The 17893-nt window shown below is 41.4% G+C and overlaps 1 protein-coding gene across 2 annotated transcripts; it reads left to right on the top strand.

Moving 5' to 3' along the window:
• The first annotated feature begins 1484 nt into the window (after nt 1–1484).
• On the top strand, nt 1485–17467 carry CFAP107 (cilia and flagella associated protein 107). Of its 2 annotated transcripts, none has more exons than XM_072156170.1 (4): nt 1485–1667; nt 15081–15194; nt 16339–16513; nt 17106–17467. In XM_072156170.1, the coding sequence occupies exons 1-4, from the start codon at nt 1557–1559 to the stop codon at nt 17387–17389; spliced, it is 684 nt and encodes a 227-aa protein (XP_072012271.1). In that variant the 5' UTR covers nt 1485–1556; the 3' UTR covers nt 17390–17467. The 2 variants fall into 2 exon arrangements, with proteins under 2 accessions (XP_072012271.1, XP_072012273.1); XM_072156172.1 differs by having other exon boundaries at nt 1491–1618.
• The last annotated feature ends 426 nt before the right edge of the window (nt 17468–17893 follow it).

Here is a 17893-nt window from a genome sequence, read left to right as displayed (position 1 = left end):
GTCTCATATGTCTTTTCTATACTGAAGAATCACTCTTACCAAGACAGGAGCAAACTCTGAAAATTAATTCTCATATCAAAGGAAAGAAATATCTATATTCCCATACATTTTTAAAGCTAGAGATCCTTAGAAACATTTGATTTTCAACACCACCAGTGACATCACTAGGCACATATTGCAAAATCGGCAGTACAACTTTTTGGCTGTTGCAACTTTTTTGGGTTTGGCCATGCGGATCACATCCCAAAGACAGTATTCACAGTATTCAATAGATCAGGGGTTGAAGTGCACTTTTAGGCCATGTTGGTGGTCATACAAGAGTGGGGATTTGCGTGCATATAAAAAAAGCTTGTTTATTTTAGTAGACAACGCATTTCAACACCATTTCAACACAGATCCCTCTGTCCCTTGATGCCTAAAATGTAGAATCCCTCACAAATAACTTGGTAGGGTATTTAAATATTTAAAGGGAACCTGTCACCAGGAGACCCATTTTTAGCACTCCCCCAGTCCCCACAGAGCATAGTACATACACTGCCAAAGTGTTTTTGTATTAAAAATTGGTTTTACAGAAAAAAAGATATGTTATATTGTACCTTTCATTAGCATCTTCTGTGTGACTAGGCAGTTGCCAAAAGGGAGGGTCTGGAAAGGAGCAGTCCCCCCCACTCTTGGGAACTGCTTCTCCATGTGACCTTTACAAATATATGAAAACACCCATCACTGGGCTTAGCGACGCCCCCTGCTCCTCTACAGCCAATCCCAAGTGTGGGGAGTTATTCATATATTTGAAAAGGTCACATGTTTCCCAAGGGGGGGGGGACTGCTCCTTTCCAGCCCCTCCCAAAAGGCAACTGCCTAGTCACACAGCAGATGCTAATGAAAGGTACAATATAACATATCTTTTTTTCTGTAAAACCAATTTTTAATACAAAAACACTTTGCCAGTGTATGTACTATGCTCTGTGGGGATTGGGGGAGTGCTAAAAATGGGTCTCCTGGTGACAGGTTCCCTTTAATTTTCCCTTTTGTTTCAGAACTAAAAAGGATTCTTGGGACTTTTGACTCATTTTGTAATTACATAAAATGTAAGATCAATTTAAGAAGTGTCAATGTGCAAATAATAAAAACAATTAATAAAATGATTGAAAATAAAACTAAACAGTAACATTTTGAGTCCAACAGTTTTACTGTTCAACTACCATGTGTTCAACATTGCAGAAACGTGCATATTATTGTATTAGGGGGCTAGAGTGTGATATTTAGGGGTAACTTGGTTACCAAAATGTAAATAAGCCTTATAGAGCACCTGCTTGGAGGTGGGATCCTTCAAGGACTGTGACTGAAAATAAGTAGACCAAAAAATTACATTATAATAATCGACCAAGTGTTACTTTTCTGGATACATGGGACACAATGGTTGTGTGCAGTAAATGGAGCTGAGCTGTCAATGTGGTTGCTATGGTGGCAGTAAACACTGTGACTGCAGAAAGAACAGTGAGACGTGATCTCCCGGAGACAGAGCAGACATAACACACCAGAGATCCAGTCTCACTATGGCTTTATATTCCGACAGTGCCATGAAGTGGTCTCAGCCGGGATGGAGGATAGAGCAGAGGTATTCCAACAAAGTGCTGATTGGAAACTGGGTGGAGGAGAGAAAAAAGGTACTTACTACGTGTCAGTGGTGGCGCGGTGGTCTCAAAGCTGGGAAAGGGGGCCATGTTTTAGGAATAATAGGGGTATAAAATTGAGAGATGGGATTTTTATATTTATATTTGGCCTATTCTACCGATTTGGCAAACTCTGTGCGGCGCTGCATAATCTGTGTGCGCTATATGATTAAAGGAATTATTATTATTCTTATAATTGGCCACCATATAGACATACCTTAAAATAAAGGTGAAAAAGACCATGATACAGGCACTTCAGAGTGAAGGCCAATGCATTTCTGAATGAATGTTATTGATATATTACCAACATTTTCAGTGGTGTTTCTATCAGGTACATCAGCCTCATGGTTACCCTTAACCACCTGGCCCTTTTTTGTTTTTTCATTTCCATTTTTCACTCCCCACCATCAAAAATCTATAACTTTTTTATTTTTAACCATAAAGGGCTCTGTGAGGGCTTGTTTTCTACATAACAAATTGCACTTTATAGTGAAGTTATTTAATATTCCATGGCGTGTACTGGGAAGCGGGAAAAATTCCAAATGCAGTGAAATGGTGAAAAAATGCATTTGGGCCTTATTCTTGTGAGCTTGGATTTTACTACTTTCACTGTGTACCCCAAATGACATGTCTACTTTATTCTTTGGTTTGGTGCGATCACCGGGATAACAAATTTGTATAGGTTTTATTATGTTTTCATACATTTACAAAAATTAAAACCTCCTGTACAAAAAAAATGTTTTTGAATTTGCCATTTTCTGGCGCTAATAACTTTTTCATACTTCGCTGTACGGAGCTGTTGGTGGTTTAATTTTATTGTGACTTTTGATGGTGTTTTCAGTGCTTCTATTTTTAGGACTGTACAGCTTTTTGATCACTTTTTATTGAATTTTTTCTATTTTTCAAAATGACAAAAAAAGTGCCATTTTTTACTTCGGCACTATTTTCCGTTATGGGATTAATCGCAGTAAAAAAAGATTACCGTATTTTTCGGACTATAAGACGCACTGGACCATAAGACGCACCTAGGTTTTAGAGGAGGAAAAATAAGAAAAATGTTTTTTCCCAAAATAGTATGCTAAAATATTTTATAAAGTGACAGTAAAGTAACTGGGCAGTGCAGCCTAGTTTCTCTTTGGAGAGGGGCAGGGGCGAGCAGCCTGTCTAGATGAATTATGCTGGCACGTAGTCAGGGGGTCTCAAGAGTTACCAGGGCTGTATAGGTATGAGTATATGTGACACTGGTCACAAGAGCTTACAATCAATGTGGAAGAGGACACAGGAGATGACAGTGCTTGCACAATGGCCACAAGAGCTTACAATCTATGAGGAGGAGCGGACACAGGAGGTGACAGTGCTTGTACAATGGACACAGGAGCTTACAATCTATGAGGAGGAGGAGGCCACAGGGATGACAGTGCTTGTACAATGGCCACAAGAGCTTACAATCTATGAGGAGGAGGAGGCCACAGGGATGACAGTGCTTGTACAATGGCCACAAGAGCTTACAATCTATGAGGAGGAGGAGGCCACAGGGGATGACAGTGCTTGTACAATGGCCACAAGAGCTTACAATCTATGAGGAGGATGAGAGGACACAGGACTTGTACAATGGTCACAAGAGCTGACAATCTATGAGGAGGAGGACACAGGAGATGACAGTGCTTGTACAATGGTCCCCAGAGCTTACAATCTATGAGGAGGACACAGGAGATGACAGTGCTTGTACAATGGCCACAAGAGCTTACAATCTATGAGGAGGAGGACACAGGAGATGACAGTGCTTGTACAATGCTCACAAGAGCTTACAATCTACCAGGGGGACAGCAGCCACTACATACCAGGCAACAAGTGGTTAAGACTGTGAGAGCAGAAACCTGGGGGAAGGGAGCACTAATCACTTATCTGATCCTGTGCTGGGAGAGAAGTTACAGGTCAGACACAGCGCTGTACAGGCTCCGCTCCTCTGCACACACTGCCGGCAGCCTTCACCTTCTGTCTTCACTCTGAGCCTCCCGGGCTACTTACAAGCCGAGTGGGGATTGGCCAGACAGAGTCAGTGATTTTCTCCTCCCCCCTCTCTCTCCACTGCTGCCATAATGATCATTTATATCGGTGCCCTGAGGACGGCAGAGCGCAGGGGTGCAGCCCTCCATTCCCTCTAGCAGTGGAGGGCTGAGAAGAGGAGAGGAGCGCAGCGGCACTGAGTACAGCCGCTGCGCTTCACTGTGAAGGGCTGCGCTTACTGCCAGCATCGGCTGGCAGAGCGCAGCCAGGTGCCCTCCATTCCCTCCTGCAAAGGCTACATCCGGACTATAAGACGCACCACTGTTTTTTCCCCATTTTCTGGGGAAAAAAAGTGCGTCTTATAGTCCAGAAAATACGGTATTATATTTTGATAGATCGGGCATTTTGGGATGCAGCGATACCTAATGTGTTTAGGATTTTTACTGTTTATTTATATTTATATGACTTCTAAGGAAAGGGGGGGGGGGTGATTTGAATTTCTAGATATTTTTAATATAATTTTTTTAAAAACTTTTTCATTTTTTATTTTTACTATTTTTCAGACCCACTAGGGTACTTTAACTCTAGGTTGTCTGATTGATCCTACCATATACTGCTATACTACAGTATGGCAGTATATGGGGATTTTCCTCCTCATTCATTATAATGTGCAAAAACACATTTTAATGAATAGGGTAAATCCAGATCTTCAGAAGACCCGAGGCTGTCATGGCAACTGATCGACGCCCTCCCGATGACATCATGTGGAGCGACAATCTTCACAAAGCTGGCGGCTCACATGCGCCACCATCTTTTTGAAGCTGCCGGCGGCGATGGATGGGTTGACACCAGGATCGGTGGTTGCATCACAGTGCCTGCTTCCCAGTAGCCACATTTCAGTGTCTGCTTCCCAGTAGCTACATTACAGTGTCTGTTTCCCAGTAGCAACATCACAGTGTCTGCTCCCCAGTAGCCACATCACAGAGTCTGCTCTCCAGTAGTCACATGACAGTGCCTGTTTCCCAGTAGCCACAACACAGTGCCTGCTTCCCAGTAGCCACATCACATTGCCTGCCTCCCAGTAGCCACATCACAGTGCCTGCTTCCCTATAGCCACCTCACATTGCTTGCTTTCCAGTAGCCACATCACAGTGCCTGCTTCCTAGTAGCCCCATCACAGTGTCTGCTCCCCAGTAGCTACAGCACAGTGTCTGCTTCCCAATAGCTACAGCACAGTGTCTGCTTCTCAGTAGCCACATCACAGTGTCTGCTAACCAGTAGCTACATCACAGTTCCTTCTTCCCAGTAGCCCCACCATAGTGTCTGCTCCTTAGTAGCCACATCACAGTGTTTGCTCCCAAGTAGCCACATCACAGTGCCTGCTTTCCAGCAGCTAGATCACATTGCCTGCTCCTCAGTAGCCACATCATAGTTTCTGCTCTCCAGTAGCCACATCACAATTTCTGCTCTACAGTAGCTAGATCACGTAGCCTGTTTCCCAGAAGCCACATCACAGTGCCTGCTTCCCAGTAGCCCCACCATAGTGTCTGCTCCTTAGTAGCTACATCACAGTAGGGCACATTTACTTACCCGTCCCGTCGCGATCCCTGAGGTGTGTTGTCCGACGAGGATTCAGAACTGCCTCGATTCATTAAGATTTTCCGTCCAATTTCCTGCATGTGTCGCTTCTCCACTCAGGTCCGCCGGAGTTCACCTACTTGTTCCCGGTGCATGTAAGTGCATGGCTTGCGACACAATTTTGAATGTTAAATTCCGCGCTTAGTCCGAATCAGTCGGGTTGTCCGACAGCCACCGAATTGTGGCGCGATTGCGGCAAAATCCAATCGCGTGTGCCAAAAACCCCAGTTAAATGCGGCGCAAAACGGAAAAAGTCGGGAAACCCGACAAAAATGCGGTCTGCGGCCCCATAGTAAATATGCTCCTGTGTCTGCTCCCCAGTAGCTACATCACAGTGCCTGCTTCCAGATAGCCATCTCACAGTGTTTGCTCCTCAGTAGCTACATCACAGTGCCTGCGGCATGCTGGGCGTGCTGCTATTTTGTCCCTCTTTCCCTTCCAGAAAAGTTGGGAGGTATGGTATATAGATATCCTCGGGCAGGTGCCCACTCAGTATATAAATAGCCCAAGCATATAAGTTCACACACCCCTTCCCCACTGCAAGCCCCTCCTGCCACTGGCCGGGGAACTAGGAGACAGTACATGCCCTGCTCTCTCCATGCCAGATCCTAGTTTCCCGGCTGGCGGCAGGAGGAGGCTTACAGTGGGGGCATGAATATAATAAAGTTATCTTGGCGATAAAGATGCCAGAAAATGTGTAAAAAATAGTCCCCCCATCCCCTATATGTAACAAGCAGCCTTTTTAGGACACTCTATAACCAGTAATCTGGTGGTAGATGTCCTGCAAAGGTATAATAGACACAGAATGTTGAATAAAATACAGGGACTCAAAATGCCATCAGACGTACAAAAAGGAGGTCAAACATAGATAAATTATCAAGTGGTTTATTTGTGAAAATGCAGGGCTAAGGGTTTCAACACGGTAACTTCATCTTTATCAGGAGGACATATACAAAAGCACAGATATTATACATCCTTCTGCTGTCCCTATCACTCCACCACTCTCTTTTTCTCCTTCATCTTTTTCTAGCCCCCCCCCCCCCCAATGGTGTGCTTCCCCTGGCATGTTTCCTTTTTGGTGACACATGCCAAGAATGCATCTGCTTGCTGCCTCTGTTCTCTGGTTTGTGCTACCAGCTCTCTAAGGTCCTCCTTAGTAGGATTGCTCTCCACTAGGGTCACCTCCTAAGGAGCATTTTTCCACTTTGCCCTCCTCTCCATCTGGGATAAATAGGGTTCTGTATATACTATAGATAATTCCAGTGGCCTAATATATAACCCTCACAACACAACTGACTACACTCTCACCTACGTATAAAACATCCACTTGATTAATATATGCATGGATATTTTATATGTGGGTGAGAGTGTAGTCAGTTGTGTTGTAAGGGTTATATATTAGTCCACTGGAATAAACTATAGTATATACAGATCCCTATTTATTATATATACAGCACCCCTTAATTAATGAGCCCCCCCAAGGATGGGTTGGCATGATGCATTTGCATTGTATTTTGAAACATAATGTAAGAGTATTAGGAGAAATGCATCACAAAATGTGTAGGTTTTTAACTACATCTGTTTTGCCTTTTAACATTAGTAATAATTCAAATAAGTAGCAATATAAAACACAAGTTACCTCTTATAAAACACATGACGTCTTTGATTATGCATTTTCCAACAGCAAACACATCACGTGACCTCAGTCTCGGTAATTTATTGTATCCTATAATTAATATATGACACCATGATATTATTAAGTTACATACAGCCCCATATACAGCCCCAATCCAATTTATGTAGAGGCCTGTACTGTATCCCATATACATTCCCCCCAGCTTAGTAATATACTGTATCCCATATACAGCCCCCCAGCTTAGTAATATACTCTACCCCATATACAGAACCCCAGCTTAGTAATATACTGTATCCCATATACAGCCCCCCAGCTTAGTAATATACTGTACCCCATATACAGCCCCCCAGCTTAATAATATACTGTACCCCATATACAGCCCCCCAGCTTAGTAATATACTGTATCCCATATACAGCCCCCGAGCTTAGTAATATACTGTATCCCATATACAGCCCCCCAGCTTAGTAATATACTGTATCCCATATACAGCCCCCCAGCTTAGTAATATACTGTATTCCATATACAGCCCCCTCCCAGCTTAGTAATATACTGTATCCCATATACATCCTCCTCCCAGCTTAGTAATATACTGTATCGCATATACAGCCCCCAGATTAGTAATATACTGTATCCCATATACAGCCCCCCAGCTTAGTAATATACTGTATCCCATATACAGCCCCCAGCTTAGTAATATACTGTATCCCATATACAGCCCCCCAGCTTAGTAATATACTGTATCCCATATACAGCCCTCCAGCTTAGTAATATACTGTATCCCATATACATTCCCCCCAGCTTAGTAATATACTGTATCGCATATACAGCCCCCAGATTAGTAATATACTGTATCCAATATACAGCCCCCAGCTTAGTAATATACTGTACCCCATAAACAGCCCCCCACCTTAGTAATATACTGTATCCCATATACAGCCCCCAGCTTAGTGATATACTGTATCCCATATACATTTCCCCCAGCTTAGTAATATTCTGTAATATCCCATATACAGCCCTCCATGCTTAGTAATATACTGTATCCCATATACAGCCCTCCATGCTTAGTAATATACTGTATCCCATATACAGCCCTCCAGCTTAGTTATATACTGTATCCCGTATACAGCCCCCAGCTTAGTAATATACTATATTCCATATACAGCCCTCCATGCTTAGTAATATACTGTATCCCATATACAGCCTCTCAGCTTAGCAATATACTATATCCCATATACATTCCCCCCAGCTTAGTAATATACTGTATCCCATATACAGCCCCCAGCTTAGTAATATACTGTATCCCATATACAGCCCTCCATGCTTAGTAATATACTGTATCCCGTATACAGCCCCCCAGCTTAGTAATATACTGTATCCCATATACAGCCCTCCAGCTTAGTAATATACTGTATCCCATATACAGCCCTCCAGCTTAGTAATATACTGTATCCCGTATACAGCCCTCCCAGCTTAGTAATATACTGTATCCCATATACAGCCCTCCAGCTTAGTTATATACTGTATCTCGTATACAGCCCCCCATCTTAGTAATATACTGTATCCCATATACAGCCCTCCCAGCTTAGTAATATACTGTATACCATATACAGCCCCCCAGCTTAGTATTATACTGTACTCCATATACAGCCCCCCCAGCTTAGTTATATACTGTTCCCCTTGTACAGCCCTCCCAGCTTAGTAATATACTGTATCCCATATACAGCCCCCAGCTTAGTAATATACTGTATTCCATATACAGCCCCCCAGCTTAGTAATATACTGTATCCCATATACAGCCCCCAGCTTAGTAATATACTGTATTCCATATACAGCCCCCAGCTTAGTAATATACTGTATTCCATATACAGCCCCCAGCTTAGTAATATACTGTATTCCATATACAGCCCCCAGCTTAGTAATATACTGTATCCCATATACAGCCCCCAGCTTAGTAATATACTGTATTCCATATACAGCCCCCCAGCTTAGTAATATACTGTATCCCATATACATTCCCCCCAGCTTAGTAATATACTGTACCCCATATACAGCCCCCAGCTTAGTTATATACTGTTCCCCATATACAGCCGCCCAGCTTAGTAATATTCTGTATCCCATATACCGCCCCCCAGCTTAGTTATATACTGTTCCCCATATACAGCCCTCCGGCTTAGTTATATACTGTATCCCGTATACAGCCCTCCCAGCTTAGTAATATACTGTATTCCATATCCAGCCCTCCCAGCTTAGTTATATACTGTTCCCCATATACAGCCCTCCCAGCTTAGTAATATACTGTATCGCATATACATCCCCCCAGCTTAGTAATATACTGTATTCCATATACAGCCCTCCCAGCTTAGTTATATACTGTTCCCCATATACAGCCCCCCAGCCTAGTAATATACTGTATTCCATATACAGACCTCCCAGTTTAGCAATTCACTGTATTCCATATATAGCCCTCCCAGCTTAGCTATATACTGTTCCCCATATACAGACTCCCAACTTAGTAATATACTGTATCCCATATACAGCCCCCCCAGCTTAGTAATATACTCTACCCCATATACAGCCCCCAGCTTAGTAATATACTGTATCCCATATACAGCCCCCAGCTTAGTAATATACTGTATTCCATATACAGCCCCCAGCTTAGTAATATACTGTATTCCATATACAGCCCCCAGCTTAGTAATATACTGTATCCCATATACAGCCCCCAGCTTAGTAATATACTGTATTCCATATACAGCCCCCCAGCTTAGTAATATACTGTATCCCATATACATTCCCCTCAGCTTAGTAATATACTGTACCCCATATACAGCCCCCAGCTTAGTTATATACTGTTCCCCATATACAGCCGCCCAGCTTAGTAATATTCTGTATCCCATATACCGCCCCCCAGCTTAGTTATATACTGTATCCCATATACAGCCCCCAGCTTAGTAATATACTGTATTCCATATACAGCCCCCAGCTTAGTAATATACTGTATTCCATATACAGCCCCCAGCTTAGTAATATACTGTATCCCATATACAGCCCCCAGCTTAGTAATATACTGTATTCCATATACAGCCCCCCAGCTTAGTAATATACTGTATCCCATATACATTCCCCTCAGCTTAGTAATATACTGTACCCCATATACAGCCCCCAGCTTAGTTATATACTGTTCCCCATATACAGCCGCCCAGCTTAGTAATATACTCTACCCCATATACAGCCCCCAGCTTAGTAATATACTGTATCCCATATACAGCCCCCAGCTTAGTAATATACTGTATTCCATATACAGCCCCCAGCTTAGTAATATACTGTATTCCATATACAGCCCCCAGCTTAGTAATATACTGTATCCCATATACAGCCCCCAGCTTAGTAATATACTGTATTCCATATACAGCCCCCCAGCTTAGTAATATACTGTATCCCATATACATTCCCCTCAGCTTAGTAATATACTGTACCCCATATACAGCCCCCAGCTTAGTTATATACTGTTCCCCATATACAGCCGCCCAGCTTAGTAATATTCTGTATCCCATATACCGCCCCCCAGCTTAGTTATATACTGTTCCCCATATACAGCCCTCCGGCTTAGTTATATACTGTATCCCGTATACAGCCCTCCCAGCTTAGTAATATACTGTATTCCATATCCAGCCCTCCCAGCTTAGTTATATACTGTTCCCCATATACAGCCCTCCCAGCTTAGTAATATACTGTATCGCATATACATCCCCCCAGCTTAGTAATATACTGTATTCCATATACAGCCCTCCCAGCTTAGTTATATACTGTTCCCCATATACAGCCCCCCAGCCTAGTAATATACTGTATTCCATATACAGACCTCCCAGTTTAGCAATTCACTGTATTCCATATATAGCCCTCCCAGCTTAGCTATATACTGTTCCCCATATACAGACTCCCAACTTAGTAATATACTGTATCCCATATACAGCCCCCCCAGCTTAGTAATATACTCTACCCCATATACAGAACCCCAGTTTAGTAATATACTGTATTCCATATACAGCCCCCCAGCTTAGTAATATACTGTATCCCATATACAGCCCTCCCAGCTTAGTAATATACTACATCCTATATACAGCCCTCCCAGCTTAGTAATATACTGTATCCCATATACAGCCCTCACAGCTTAGTAATATACTGTATCCCATATATAGCCCTCCCAGCTTAGTAATATATTGTATCCCATATACATCCTCCCAGCTTAGTAATATACTCTACCCCATATACAGCCCTCCCAGCTTAGTAATATACTGTATTCCATATACAGCCCTCACAGCTTAGTAATATACTGTATCCCATATACAGCCCTCCCAGCTTAGTAATATAGTAATATACTGTATCCCATATACATCCTCCCAGCTTAGTAATATACTCTACCCCATATACAGCCCTCCCAGCTTAGTAATATACTATATTCCATATACAGCCCCCCAGCTTAGTAATATCCTGTATCCCATTAACAGATCCCCAGCTTAGTAATATACTGTATCCCATATACAGCCCTCCAGCTTATTAATTTACTATATCCCATATACAGCCCCCCAACTTAGTAATATACTGTATCCTATATACATCCCCCCAGCTTAGTAATATACTGTACCCCATGTACAGCCCCCAGCTTAGTAATATATTGTATCCCATATACAGCCCTCCCAGCTTAGTAATATACTGTATCCCATATACATCCCCCCCAGCTTAGTAATATACTGTATCCCATATACAGGCCTCTCCCAACTTAGTAATATACTGTACCCCATATACAGCCCCCCAGCTTAGTAATATACTGTATCCCATATACAGCCCCCCAGCTTAGTAATATTCTGTATCCCATATACAGCCCCCAGCTTAGTAATATACTGTATCCCATATACAGCCCTCCATGCTTAGTAATATACTGTATCCCATATACAGCCCCCCAGCTTAGTAATACACTGTATCCCATATACAGCCCCCCAGCTTAGTAATATACTGTATCCCATATAAAGCCTCCCAGTTTAGTAATATACTGTATCCCATATACAGCCCCCAGCTTAGTAATAAACTGTATCCCATATACAGCCCCCCCAGCTTAGTAATATACTGTATCCCATATACAGCCTCCCAATTTAATAATATACTGTATCCCATATACAGCCTCCCAGTTTAGTAATATACTGTACCCCATATACATCCCCCCAGCTTAGTAATATACTGTATCCCATATACAGCCTCCCAGTTTAGTAATATACTGGGGCACATTTACTTACCTATCCGTGCGCGATCCCCGACGAGAACGCACAGCTGCCGCGATTCACTTACAGCGTGCACCCGATATCGTGCATGTGTTGCTTCCCTGATCAGGTCTGCCGGAGTTCACCATCTTCTTCTCGGGGAATGTAAGTGCATTATATGCAACACAATTTTAAAGTTAAATCCCGCGGTTTGTATGGATCCGTCGTATCATCCGACGGCCCGCCCCTGATTAACCCCCTGTTAAATGCGGCGCAAAACGGAAATTGATGGGAAACCTGGCGTAAATGTGGTCCGCGGACCCTTAGTATATGTGCCCCACTGTATCCCATATACACCCCCCCCCAGCTTAGTAATATACTGTATACTGAATACAACATTTGTGGACTAAAATGCTCATTATACCCCTTGATAAGATCCTTGAGGGGTTAAGTTTCCAAAATGAGAAACTTAGCCCCCCAAGGATTTTATCAACTGAAATATGTTTCAGCAAACTCCAAAAGCCAACTGGCTCTCCTACCCTTCTGAGTTTCACTGTGCGCCCCTATAGCAGCTTACGATCACATGTGAGGTATTCTTGTATTAATACCAAAAATTACATTCTTCACTTACATGTCAAAATTTAGTTTAGTTCCATGAAACACATGGCAAATTTGAAAAGTTGTGCTTGGTCCTCAAGATAAAAGTGAGCTTGGTCCTTAAGGGGTTAAAAGGAAAACTTTTGAACTTGTGCTAAATAAAACCGTACAACCCACCACATCTGCAAAAGTCACTACAATTAACATCAAAACCTTTCTAACCCTGGGAATATTAGGCATTAATAATAATAGTAAATAATAATATAAAATAAAATAATAAATCTTTACTTCTGTAGCGCCATCATATTCTGCAACATTGTAGTCCCAGGCTGCAATGATCTTCTGTAAGTTGTCTGTAATGAAGGTTGTTTTTTTTTTAGAATCTTATGACAGCACAAAATTGAAAAATTTTAATTGTCACGAGGACAAAAACATTTTTGTCTACAGTTCTATTTATAAAATATACCAGTTCCGACTTAATTCAACTTAAGTACAAACCTAAAAAAACCTATCTTTTACGTAACTCATGAACTGTCTGTACAGGCAGTCCCCTACTCAAGGACACCCGACTTACAGATGACCCATAGTTAAAGACGGACCCCTCTGCACCCTGTGACCTCTGGTGAAGCTCTCTTTCCTTTAGTGTCTGTTATGAAGCTTTATTGATAATCCTTGGCCAATTAAGCAAAAAACATTTTAAACTCCAATTGTCACTGGGGCAAAAAAAAATGTTGTCTGTATCTACAATTATAAAATACACAGTTTCGACTTACATACAAATTCGACTTAAGAACAAACCTATGGACCCTATCTTGTACGTAACCCGGAGACTGCCTGCATTTTGTTTTGGGGTTCATTTTAACCTTACATTGATTTTGGTGCCCCCCAGTGGTAAGAGTCTTTAGTGCAGACACAACTCTATAAATTGCACCACATACTGGAGGAGAATTGTCCTAAATAAGCTGTATCCTTACTCAACAGAAGGTCTAACCTCTCCACTTCTGTCCCCCAAGATCCTCTATGTGGTGATTTACCTGCTGCCAACCACATATCCTGAAACAAGAACAAGAAACATTGTACTTTTATATTCAATGAATTGAATAAAGATGCTATACTACAATTCCAGAATGATTTTAAACCTAATTAATGGCTTATTCAGACTGCGTTTTTGATATCCGTATGCTATCAGTTTTTTTTGCGGATAGAATATGGACCCATTGATTCCTATGAGTCTGTCCTCATGTCGTTTTTTTACACAGATGTGCAGACAGTGCAGAATAAACTTCAGCATGCGCTATTTTTTCTCACACGGACCACAGACCTACATAGAAGTCAATGCCCCCCCCCAAAAAATGGGTGACATCCATATGAGTTCATATTTTTCTGAATTGTTCATAGGCAACCAACTGGGAAAGGGCTGGAAAAAAATAGAAACCCATTTTTTTTATAAGGGTGAAAAAATGGGTGACTTATAAACATACTGATGTGAAAAATACGGATGAAGATACAATGCGGACTGGACTACACACGGATATCCCACGTCCGCATTTTTTTTATAAACTTGCAACGGACATGCCGGTCTGAATGAGCCCTAAGGATTACAGGAAAGCTCACACATTTGTATACACAGAAGCATACACCAGCTATAACCACAAGGTGGCAGCATTAAATCTAGGAATTTATGAATACACATGGAATGGTCTATCAGTGTGCACACAAGTCACTTATCTTAGTCCAAAAGAAAGCCAAAGTGTTAAGATTTTTCAATTCCATAAGAGGTGCAGCTCCGCCGCACAAACTGCTCCTAATATAGCAATATTGTGCAGATTATTTTGAGTGCACCCAACACTTATTTCATGACTGTATGGTATTGAAGAACACCAGAACAATAATAAATGACCAATTATGTACATACATTACATAGAGCTCTGAACTCTGTACATGTATTCCTTATTTGACAACTGGGTGTTACTAAAATAGGCGAGTCAGGAGAGATTGAGTAAATAGTGTATGTTATGTATGTAAAGTTTTCATTTCTTAAGCCCCTTTTACACTTGCCATGTTTATACATCCCTATAGATAGCTATAGCCGCCCGGGGCGGTACGGTACTATATACCGTGCATGAGAAAAGGCGCCATTAATTGCTATGGAGAGGGGGGAGGGGAGCAGCACACACCCCTCTTCCTGTCCAATGCGCTGCCGTGTGCTCTCCCAGGCTACATAACATCTACTGTAACATCTATTTCTCACTATAATTTTTATTTTGTTTTAGTTTATAAGAAGCAATCTTACAGCATCCAAAAGTTGTTATGAAAAAGACTTTGTACACTTCGCAGACAGTAAGCCGGATCGAATACAGAGGAGATATTTCTTAAAACGAATGGAGGTAAAACAGTTCTTTTAAATTACACCTATGTTTTGTCATGGGTAAAAGTTTATTTAATCCAATTATTAAAACAACACTCCAGAAAAAACAAATGGGCTAGAGAAGGGCCTGAGAAGGTGGAGCGTTACAGAATCCTAGTATCTTGTTGGACTTTACACTTGAACCAGAACAGTGCAGAAACATAGACATATTAATATGATGATAATGATGACATGATGATAAACCATATTAATGCTTATTAAACCTAATGACACAGTGTTAAAACATTTTAAAAATACACAAGGCATGATGATGCAGCAGATAAGGTAAGTATATACTAGCATAAGTACCAAAAGGTGCGTGAAATGGAAACACCTCTGCTTTAGGGCTCGACAGTGAAATATGGATAAAGGGTTACATTTCCACTAGACATAAATGCCATACTGAGAAGTGCAGTAGGGTCAGGAAGTAAAAGTGCTTCTTACAGAGAGTTTGCCAATTAAGGCCGCCTTGAAGGTGTGTGGAGACTTTTAAACATTGATGCTCCTCTAGGGGGTTATGGGAAATAAGTTTTCCTACATGGGACAAGGAAAGCCACCCTCTATTAGCTGCCTTGTTAGGCAGCCCCCTTACCATTAAGCATGACTTTTAGGAAGCCCAATGATATAATGCAGGATAAAAGCCAATCCAGTATATCTATTCCAGAAGCACTGTCTCTTCAGTACAGTGTTTGGAACTGATTTAGCGTGAGATGCGTTTAGAGCGAGATGGTCAGGAAGTAAAAGTTCTCCTTACTTTGCCAATTAAGACCTCCTTGCAGATGTGTGGAGACTTACAGCCAATGATACTCCTCTAGGAGGAAAACCATGCCTCTTTTGCTACCTTATAAGTCAGCCCCTTTACCATCAAGCAAGGCTTTCAGCAGAGTGTGGAATAAAGATTGTAGATACAGACCATGTGTGTTTTACCCCTCAAGGCTTCATCAGGGGTATGCCAGGGTATGCACCATTTGTCATAAGAATCTAAACAAATAAAAATGTGGATCAAATCTTTTACAATACACATTTTTTTGTGTAAATTCCATGAGAACTATGCCAAGTTTTTTTTTTTTTACTAAATTATAAAAATACAACCCAGTAAATAATTTTATTGTATTGCATCCCAGGGTTTACCAGGACATCATTTACTATCACATCACGGAGAGTCGAGTTCCAGGCACTTAGTGTCACAGTATGATGACCATTACATAAGACGTGGCAATTCTACTCTGCCTCCTTTGCGAAGCTGGGAAGGAAACAGTCTGACCTGGGCTCCGGAGAAATCTGACTTTCCTTCTACAGGTAAAATCGAAAATGTATCATGTCTAAGCATAATACAAAGGGACCATGTGCCCAATTTATCTCAGTGGTTGATGTTGCTACTGATTTGCAACCTATTTGTTGGACTGACTGAATTAATATGTTGTGTTATATATTGCAGTATTATATTATTGATGGCTCTGGCAATGCCTAGGCCAAGTTAGTAGCTGTGACCCACGATTACCATAGCATCAAAGGATGTGGATACAAGCCCCATAGATGCTGCAGACATTATTGGTGGTGTTATCTAAGGGTTGATGAGGCTACCATCAGGGTTATCACTAAGCATACCATTTTCAGTCTGTATTCACGATTATGCCTTCAGCGTTTAATACCTCTGCATTTCTTCCATTGGAAGTTAGTCAACACATTATAACACACGGATGTATTTGGTCTTCCAAAGAGAAAGACTCTCTTTGTAGTTGATCCTTTTTCTGCTTATCTACTACCAGTTATTATGTGGATCTCCCCCCTCTGTTGATCCTCAACTCCTACTTAGGGTATTCAACGAGACATTTCATAAACCAGATACAAAATATGGAACATTCATTCTTATTCATTGTCTGTTTTCCAGATCCACCAACCAATTTTGGTCTATTACAAGAAAAGCAAAAATTCTGGAAAGACCACAATTCTGAAGAGCTGAGAAGTGTCTACACCGCGTCATACAGACAACCACCTACCTCTGCCTTCATGACCCCTCGCTATGGAGTAGCTCCCCGTGTCCTGTCTAGTACAATCCATCAACCTAATAATACCAATAAAGCTTTAGACTTTAAATGTCAGGCCTATCTTCAGGTTCCAGACAAACCAGTTGGAGCAACTAGCAACAACCTCATAACAGAAGTGACATCCTAATTGTTATTAAAGAGAATCATACTTTTCATCTTGATAAATTGACTCCAACATCAATATGACAATAAATTTCAACTAGAATTTGTATTTCTCTTAATTTCAGAAATCCTGACTGTGATGTATCTGATAGTTAGGAAGTCAACCATCTAGAGATGGAATTAAAAAACAAAACTATGTGTTTTGGGTGGTGGGTGATTGGAATGCACATATCTCATTTGAGTGTACTGAACTTGGTTCTGGTGCTGTATATATGTATTAATGTTGGTTCTGGTGCTATTTTTATGTACTGAGGTTTGTTTTGATGCTGTATATAGTTCCTAATGTAAAATTTGCTAAGCCCACGAGCCTTCTCTAAACAAACGTAGCCGACATATGACGTAGTATATGTCAGGCGTTAAAGGGTAATAGGAGAAGGAAACGAAGAACAACTGTTTGTATCACAAAATGTAAAAATCGTAATAATAACTGTACCGCAAAGTATTAGGGATCTATGCAGTGACCCTAATT

The sequence above is a fragment of the Engystomops pustulosus genome, chromosome 6 (genome assembly GCF_040894005.1).
Source record: "Engystomops pustulosus chromosome 6, aEngPut4.maternal, whole genome shotgun sequence".
In the NCBI taxonomy this organism is placed as follows: Eukaryota; Metazoa; Chordata; class Amphibia; order Anura; family Leptodactylidae; genus Engystomops; species Engystomops pustulosus.
The sequence above is the reverse complement of the archived record's forward strand: the minus strand, read 5'-3'. Positions and strand labels throughout refer to the sequence as shown.

Bases quoted from the DNA above. Each gene is read 5' to 3' on its own strand.
- CFAP107 (XM_072156170.1), top strand. From the start codon at position 1,557: ATGGCTTTATATTCCGACAGTGCCATGAAGTGGTCTCAGCCGGGATGG. The intron at 1,668-15,080 runs GTACTTACTACG...ATTTTGTTTTAG, and splicing joins GGGTGGAGGAGAGAAAAAAG to TTTATAAGAAGCAATCTTAC. The intron at 16,514-17,105 runs GTAAAATCGAAA...TCTGTTTTCCAG, and splicing joins ATCTGACTTTCCTTCTACAG to ATCCACCAACCAATTTTGGT.